Raw genomic sequence first — 9222 nt, 5'->3', positions numbered from 1 at the left:
GATGTAAAATACATTTTATATCACATGACGCATATAATTTAAATAAATTATGTATTAATTTAAAAATATATATATATAATTTTAAAACTTATATATAAATATTAAAACTGTAAAGGAATATAAATCCTTGCTTAGCCCTGACGCCCATTAATTATTAAAAACAATTATTTTAAGCATATAAATTTATTTAAATAATTTTATAAATATTCCGCAGACTTTTAATGAATAAATTCTAATTTAATGTAAAAAAATTTTTTTTTAATAAATGCTCGTTTTAAATGAGAATGTTCTCAGATTTTATATTTAACTATATCTATAGATAGTTTTTTTTTGTAAAGCGATTAATGTATTTATAATGCAAATATCCTTCCTTTGTTACTTAAAAAGTTTTGTTTCTTATTAAGAGATTCTAAAAAATTTATAAGACACTAACATTTAAAATAAATCTTTAAATATACCCGGGCCGTTAAAAAAAATTTATTTTAAATATCCAGGCCATTTTTAAATTGCCATTATTAGCAATAAAAATTAATAAATGTAAATTAAAAAAAAAACTGAGCCTGGTCTAAAAATATTAAACCCAGGCCTGACCAAAAAAAAATCCGGGCCGGATCATGCAAATGGTACCTTTGCAAGTCTCTGATATATATACTTTCTTATTTGAACTTGTTTTCTAGTCTATGAAATAACACTTGAATTTTCGATCAAAACTGTTCAAAATCCTTAGATCCTAAAGTAATTGTAGAGTATCTCAAACCCTTTATAATTATACACCTGAGACAACATTTAAAAAAAACTGATATTTTCCCTCTAAATAGATGTGAATTAATCTACCTATCCTGAACTTGCAGCTTTTATAGCTAGTCGATTCAAATGGTTTTTTTTAAGTTACTTATAAGATAAATTTATCCCGTATACTTTATTTTGAGGCCATTTTTTACAGAATCAATGTGATTCGTTATACTCCCATATCTTATATTTTAAAACCCACCTGAATTATATTACAAATATTTTAATTTTGATCTCAAGAAGATCTCATTATATGAAAAAAAAAATTATGACAGAAATCAACGGATTTAAAATATTTTATGGTAAAAATAAAATGTATTGGAACATCGAATCAACTAGCCTCATGCGCCGACTACCCCTGTCTTATCCTACATTTTTTTCTATATTATTAAAATCTTTGTCTGCTAACAGAAGAATACGCCCACCATTTCTAGGAGTCAGTTTGTTACTCAACAGTCAGCACATAGTTTTGAAAATATCATACAATATTTATTATAGCATTTAACTCCAGGTGGGTGGGGGGGGGGGGTCTTAGTGCTAATATCCATGAAATAAAAATTAGTACTTCTAATTTTTTTTGAGCGCCATTAGTATATTTGTTTAAAAATTATTAATTTAAAATTGTTAAAACATTTTTTAGCACTTGTTAAACAAAAGGTTCATTTAGCCTTTTTTGAATATCATTTTATGAGCAATAATAAAAAACTCAGATTTTAAGCATCCCTAAATATTTTTAAAAAATCGGTGAATTATTTGAGAAAAGTTTTACACATTTTTTAAAAAAAATTTTTTATATATGTAAGGAAAATTAAAATATTTCGTCGCGATATAAATATTGATAGATTTCTTTTGCATAACACGATTATAATAATATAATTTTAAATTATAATACTAATAAATATTATATATAAATGGGTCATTCTTAATTGGACCCCCAAAACTAGATCTAAATTTAAATACTAAGAGTAGTTACATAAAAATTAATAGTTTTCTCTATCTAATTAGTTCCACGTCTTGATCTTCATTTGATATACAAATTTTCCTCTTGGGATCATACTTTCCTTTTCCTCATTCTCTAGTAAAGCCAAATAAACTGGTGTTTCACAACCTTTTTCTACCTGGAGGTAGCCTTTGTTACCGTTCAGGCTTGTTCTTATGTAACCCGGGCAGCACGAATTGATGACTAAGTTCTTGAATTCAAAATTTTTATCAACAAACCTTTGTTGCAAGGCTGTCAAAATCGTCAGAGCCATTTTTGAGACGCTGTAATGGGTCCCACCCCACCCTTCCTTAGATCTTCTGCAGTTTTTGGTGGATTCCAAGTAGGCTTCCATCAGTTGGGACAGCTCTTCCAACGTGTTAAACATCAATTTGGAGTTTTGTTCAGAGTGAGTTTTGTCGCTAGCGAGGATAGATTCAGAATTCTTGGCTTTATTTTTATTCTTGTCGATAAATTCTAGGTTGAAATAGCTGGATGCAAACCAGCTTTGTTTTTCCTTGTCGGTATTTTTAGATTTTGCATTTTCCATGCTAACTTGATTAGTAGTTTCTAAATTGGTGTTATTTACTGTGTTTAGCATTTTTTGTTGCATGAGTGAGTCCTTATGATTCCTTGCTGTCCCGGCTGAGCAAGTAATGTTGACAATCCGCCCATTCTTGCTAAACAATGGGAAGAGAACGGAGCACAATTGGTTTACACCCCAAAAATTTACCCTGAGCGTTTTAAAGGCGATATCATAGTCACTAGGATTTGATTCCAAATATTCTATATGCTGTGTATTTTCATCCTCACTATTACCATTACATAAATCGTTGGAGAGCTTATCTGATTGGTCTAAAGGGCTAGAATTGTCGGAATTTGACAAGGATGGTTTCAACGAACCTCTCCTATAACTTCGTCTAACGTTATTTTGCTTGTTAGAATGGGATAACAATGAATTCTCCATGCATATCGCCGCATTGTTTATCAGTATGTCCAACCCGCCATATTTTTTATGAATAAAATTTTTAAGGTTTTGGATGGATGTTCCATCTGCCAGATCCAGCTGATGATAATTCATTTTTATTTTAGGGCTTTTGGCTCCCCTCATGGAGTTATCCTCCAGCATGTAATCCACGCCATCTTGAAGTTCTCTGACGAACGTGTCATCGTCGCTCCTAGATGTCAGGATGAATTCGTAATACATCTGTTCGACTTTATCATTATTATCTCCTTCTGGATCATTTTTATCGCAACTTAATGGCACAAAAATTTCACATAATTTCTTAGTTATAGCCAAGCCTAATCCCTTACTAGCGCCTGTTATAACTATGACAACCTTTTTCCGGCCCTTCAAAAAACTTGGGGAGCAGAGAGGCTTCTTCACAATACTGTTGGCTTTCGGTTCCAACGCTTTTACTTTAGACGAAATCTCCATCATAGGAAGTTTGGATTCGACATTTTCTACCTCTTTCACACCGTTAATTTGTTGCAAAGGGTTGTTATCATTAAGAAGTTCGATATTAGTCTTGTTAGTCTCGTCAATCATTTTGATGATGCTTGATGACTCATCTCGTTTGATATCCACTTTGTTTACTTCAATTGTTTTATCGTTATTACTCAAGTTGAAGTCATTTATTTGATGATTATTATGTTTATTAGGAATCGGTGCGGTTTTTTTGCGAATTAACAAATTAGCGGGGTGAGAGAATTTTTTGTTGTTCGTATTGTTAGACGAAGTTTTGGAGAGGAGATCAATATCCTTGTTATTGTTCAATGTCTTGTTCTCGCTATCTAAATTACTCCTATTGATCGGACTATGCTCTGCCTTGCTATGCATGTTATTTAACGACTTATGTTGACCGTTATTCAAAATCAAAGTTACACTTTTATTTTTATCAACGCCCCACCTATCATTTTCCGCAGGCGTGCTAGGAGGAACGAAGGAACCAAATGTAGAACCATTATTTATCTCGCTATTGAACCTATGAATAGGGATATTATACTGTCTTTTATCAGGTTGGCTTGTCGTGAACCCGTTAGAAGGGGTGCGGGTTACAGGGTTTCGACTTCCTCTCGCAACAAAATATTCGCTCGCCTTAACATTTCTTTGCCCATTTAAATGATTAATTAGTGGAGGGTGATAACCCTGTTTTTCCGCATAGTATCTAAAGGCGGATTCGTTCAAATTAGACCCATTTACCATCTTGTCCAAAAATGGTCCTTCTTTTTCGTTTGGCAATCTAGGTTTTTCTCCGCTAGTTTTCCTATTGTTCTCGTGTATTATGCCCTTGATTTTGTCATTATGACTGTTTATCAGGTCCATGACAGTGCCACTCGTTTGGTTATGATTCTTCCAAGTAGCTCTTTTAGGTTTGTGATCGATATCAAAATCATTTTCTTTTGATTGAAAAAATTTTCTTTCCTGTGGAATAGCATTATTCGAAAATCTATTATCCTCTATGCCACTTTTGAATATGACATTATTTAAATTTTTATTATCATTAATGATACGGTCGTGATATTGATTATATTGATTATTATTGTGATTATCCTTGTAGTAATAGTTAGAATCAGGATATTTCGCCAAAAAATCAGCCTGGGGATTTATAAACTGTTGCGGAACGTTTTTCGATATATTCAGGGTAGAGGCGGAATTTCGATCGCTTAGCTTGCTCTTGTTCCTAAAGATATGTATTTTGTATAATATAATTATTATTAGATATAATATATATATTAATATGTATTAAAATTACGAGTCAATTTTTTTAAAATAATATCTTTCATTCACGACCAAATCCTTGAAAAAATAATAAGATTTATAAAGATATATATATCAAACGAAATTAAAACTATATTTATAGTTTTCATTTATTTTAACTTTAGCTTTTTGGTTAAAAACATTTTAATTTTCGATATAATAAAAAATTTAATTAAAAATAAATAGAAGATAAAAATTAATAATAAAGAACCTCGAAGTTAATTAAAAAAAATATATTTTTTAAAAAAAATTATGATTTAAAAACAAAGATTAATTTGATTTTCGGCAAAGGTATTGGCATACTTTTAGAACAAATTTTAGGTCATCCCATCTCCCATTTTTCCTCATTTTTAACGTTCACTCTAAATTAGCCTTTATTATAACTTTAAAAAATATCCCCCCCCCCTCTCCAATCATCAATAAAAAAATGTTTTATATTATTCACTGATTGACCTTCAATTTATATTATATTTTGTATAAATATCATAATTTTTATTTTCATAAATTAAGCATTAAAAAATTGAAAAATTGGTTTTTTTTATAAATAGTAAAAATAAAAAGTAAAATATAACTATAAAAATAAATAAATATAAATAACTAAATGACTTTCTTTGTAAAAAAAATATATTAAAATAAATTGTTAAAAATGTAAAAATTAAATAATAAAGAAAAAATATATGGTTAAAAAAGACCCTGAAAAGAGTTTGACATTATAATTATAAATAATGTAAATTTTATATTATATTCAATAGTGAATATCACTGGCATAAATGTCTTCGAAAGACCAGTAAAAAATTATCCCTGACAAAAAGATGCAAGACAAAAATAGCCCAATAACTTCAAAAAAAAAGAATAATTTCAAAAAAATTGAGATTTTTAAGACTTTAATTTCCTTCTTGAAAATTGGGGCATTTATGTTCGGGGTACTTTTGTCCAGGTCTTTTTTTGTCGACATTTACATATCAGTGATTTTATAATAAATTTTATATACTCACTTTACAATTATATTTTATTCCCGATTTCTTATATATTTATTTTAAAACTAATTTTCAAGATGGGGTCTAAAAACTTAATATTTTCCTAAATAGGGGTCTAAAAACTTAATGTTTTTTTCTTTATAAAAAAAATAAATAAAATAAAATCTTTACGAAATAAAATATTTCTATCATTTGTTTTTGTTAGTTAAAAAAAATGAAGGGATATTTACTTACCTTGGAAAAAAATATTATTCAAAAATTTTGTATTTTAACGTCCTTATAAAAAATAAATCAAGCTTTTTTTTTATCGACTTTATTATGTTATATATCAGAAACTAGCAGACCCCGTCAGTTTACCAGAAACCGGCTGTGAGTCCGGGTTCAACAAATAAAATAAATTATATCAATTAATCAATTAGAAAATCATATTTAGAATTCAGTTGCTGCTAGTATTTCCCAATATCCTTTTGAAATAATTTTAAAAACTTAAACTTACAAAATGTCAAATAACTCTATTGGACATTCTAAAATATTTATTTGGAAATATTTATAAAACACTGAGCTAAATTTACCATGTAAAATTGTTATATTATTTACTCCGTTCTGCAATTCATACAGAAATGTATTGGATGTTTTATGCAAATTTCCTTTTTTACAGTGCCCACATGGCGTTATTTGTTTATTTATAAAAAACAAGGTTTCCAAATTGTCAACAATTGTTTATTAGGACTTTCCCTTTCACCCTAGCTATTGGCCCTTAACTTCCATGCTTTCGCAAAGGAGATATCTTTAAGTTGAGATATTTTTATATTTTCATTAATTCCAACCTGGAAATAAATTTTTGGCTAAATCTTTTTATATTATTTTGGCGGGAATTATGTTTATTTATGCATGAATTAATATTATTATTCCAAAAGATTTGTTAAAAATTACCTTTGAAAAGCAATTAGTTTTAAAAACTAACGAGTTATTTTTTTTAATGTTGGAAATTTAATTTTTTTTAGTTCCCTGTTTAAAAGTTTAGTGATGCAACTGATCTAAAAGACATTATATTTGATAAACAATAATTTTAAATTTCGGAAATATCATCATAAGATAGTTGAAATGCTATGTATAAATATTTAACATATTTTTTTACATGTAACTGGTTACTTTTACGGTAACTTAAAAAAAAATTTACTAATAACTTTACATTCCATTTCCGATATATATATGTATATATATTGTAATCAATTCTTTCAAATTTATATTCCCTCTTTTTCCCATCCCTTCTCTTCCTTTTATTATCTTAGGTCAGATAGTCAGGCAAATGTATCAGTAGTTTTAAAAAATATATATTTAAAAAAAGTGAAAGATTAATAATTATGACAAATATCACTCACTCAATTTTCATGTTTAAACCACCGTATTCGAACAAGGAACGTAGAAATGAATCAACCTGTTATAGAATATATTTTTGTTGAAAATTTGAAAGAAAAAAAAGAAGAATAATTTAATACAAATTTATAAACGTATTTTTAATTTATTATTACCAAATTTAAAATATACTGAAAATCTTAAAAATTATGCTTTTTTTAAATTACACTATTATAAAAGAGAAAACGTTAAACGATTTTATTTTATAACGAAAATTCAAGGAAAAATGGATATTTTTTTTATAAAATAATTTTAGCCTTATTTCTAGCTTTTGCGAAATATTTTATATGGTGATGATTTTTTTTTGATATCAGAAACTACATAAATAGGATACTAAAAAACAAAAATAAAAAGCATTTTATTAATTTATTATGCGCTAAGCATATATAGATTATCACTCAATGTAGAGTGCCATATCGATCCTTCAAAATTTAAAATTTAAAAAGAAAAAAATTCCGCGAAAAACGTGCCACAAGGTGTAAAGAAATTATGAACGTTTTAGCATTTATGATAAAGGCATTAGATTATTATATTTTTTCATCTCCATGCTATACAAAATGAGTTAGGATGAATCTCATAATTTGTTTCTGCGTAAGATCTAACAATATAAGCTGAAATGATTAAATTTCCAACTGTAAATACGATTTCTTGTAATCTGACATTCGGTCAACGACTTCTAGTTAAATGCGCTTTGCAGAATATATTCTTTTACCACCTAATTGTTTTAAAAGACCAATCAAGAAGAAACTTTTTTTTAATGCTGATGGGTCGAACTGGAATTGTTATTTAACTGGGTTTAACAATTTTTTGTTTGGCAGATTTTTAGTGATCTTTTATAGGATAAAGATAATACGTGGGTACTTTTGAAATCTACCAATCAGGAATTTTTAAACCAATAAACAATTCTTGATTTATCGACTAATAATATTTTTCACGTGGTTTTACGAATAGAAAATCCCCCCCCCCCCCCAAAAAAAAATCAGCTTGTTTTTTTTTACCTTGTCCATGAAATGGAAGAAAATATTATTCGATACTGAAACGATGTCTAATAAATATCTAAGCATGAATAAGATGATAAAATCCCAATTCCAATCATGTAGACGACTGTTATATAACGGTGTTAAGATATAAATATTTTTCTATAAAAAAATGATTTTATAACAAAAGAAACACTTATTTAAAATTTAATTTTTTAAAAAAAATATTAAATTACATTATTAATAAAATTCTGATAACACCTTATTCGTTTAATCTTAATGACAACCTTGGTATTGATTATCGCGAAAGAGAAATTTATTAAAAATAAATAATTTATTTATTTATTATAGCATTATATTTTTATAGGTATAATTTACTTTCTATTATTTTTTTAATTGTATTTTAAATTATCTTTATAATATATATTATAATCATAAATTTAGAGAGTTCATCCAGGCATATATAAACTGTATATCAACTTTTATTTTATAAAAATCTATTTTTATCAGATGCAAACCTATGAGCGGCCCATAAAATAGTATTCGGGGCTGGCTAAGCGTTTTAAAAAAATAAACACTAATAATTCACAAAATTATATTTAAAATGAAGTAATTTTAAAAAATAAGGGTTGGTAAAATAATCATCGGGCTTAATTAGAGAAAACCTGAGATTTCTTGGTAAAACTAAAAAACTTAGAACTCTACCATTTGCATTGCAAGTCTATTGTATAGCGTCAAAAACACAAATTTATAGAAAAATAAAAAATTCAGTTAAATTTCTAAATCGATTTTTTATTTTTAAAAATCAATTTTACTATTAAAAGTTTTAAATAAACATCATGTCCTTGTTTATCGAAATTTCTTTTGATAAACGTGGGAGACATGATATGAGTGACATTTTATAGACTTTTACATGATTTTTTTTTATCCCTAATTATGATGGTCATTGACTTAGTAAAGCAAACCCTCAAACTAATCTTTGACCACCCCCTCCTTCATCATTGAAAAATCGAAATAATTTTCTCATTTTTTAAATATATATTTTATTATTATTTAAATTTAATTACTGCATTTCCAAATGAATAAGAAGATAATTGACTGGGATGTTTATATCACCTAATTTAATGCTATATATATATATATTTTTTTTTAAAATTTGATTCCCTTATTGTTTCGCCTCAAAAAAAATAAATATATATTTTAAAAAATAATAAACATATTTTTTTTAAATATTTTTTTTTGGATGGTAAGTAAAATAATTTTTATTTTCCCTTATGCGAGGTAAAACATTTATATTTTTATTTACCTTATACCATATTTTTT

At 27.2% G+C, this 9222-nt stretch overlaps 1 protein-coding gene across 3 annotated transcripts; it reads right to left on the bottom strand.

The window, feature by feature from the left end:
- Nucleotides 1-1631: 1631 nt before the first annotated feature.
- Nucleotides 1632-8996, bottom strand: LOC135927491 (homeobox protein 2-like). 3 transcript variants are annotated; one of them, XM_065463497.1, is made up of 3 exons: nucleotides 7921-8056; nucleotides 6889-6944; nucleotides 1632-4452 (listed from the first exon to the last, which is right to left on the bottom strand). In XM_065463497.1, exons 1-3 carry the CDS (start codon nucleotides 7984-7986, stop codon nucleotides 1791-1793), a joined length of 2784 nt encoding a protein of 927 aa, XP_065319569.1. In that variant the 5' UTR covers nucleotides 7987-8056; the 3' UTR covers nucleotides 1632-1790. The 3 variants fall into 3 exon arrangements, with proteins under 3 accessions (XP_065319569.1, XP_065319570.1, XP_065319571.1); XM_065463498.1 differs by lacking the exons at nucleotides 6889-6944; nucleotides 7921-8056 and adding an exon at nucleotides 8967-8996; XM_065463499.1 differs by lacking the exons at nucleotides 6889-6944; nucleotides 7921-8056 and adding an exon at nucleotides 4525-4547.
- Nucleotides 8997-9222: the final 226 nt, after the last annotated feature.

The sequence above is a fragment of the Gordionus sp. m RMFG-2023 genome, chromosome 3 (genome assembly GCF_954871325.1).
Source record: "Gordionus sp. m RMFG-2023 chromosome 3, tfGorSpeb1-WG-v2, whole genome shotgun sequence".
NCBI lineage: Eukaryota > Metazoa > Nematomorpha > Gordioida > Chordodea > Parachordodidae > Gordionus > Gordionus sp. m RMFG-2023.
Note: the sequence above shows the minus strand (reverse complement) of the source record. Positions and strands in the feature narration are given on the sequence as shown.

Excerpts from the sequence above, each read along its gene's own strand:
- LOC135927491 (XM_065463497.1), bottom strand. The coding sequence starts at position 7,986 with ATGCTTAGATATTTATTAGACATCGTTTCAGTATCGAATAATATTTTC. Across the intron at positions 6,945-7,920 it reads TCTTCCATTTCATGGACAAG|GTTGATTCATTTCTACGTTC; the intron begins GTAAAAAAAAAC and ends ATTCTATAACAG. Across the intron at positions 4,453-6,888 it reads GGTTTAAACATGAAAATTGA|GAACAAGAGCAAGCTAAGCG; the intron begins GTGAGTGATATT and ends ACATATCTTTAG.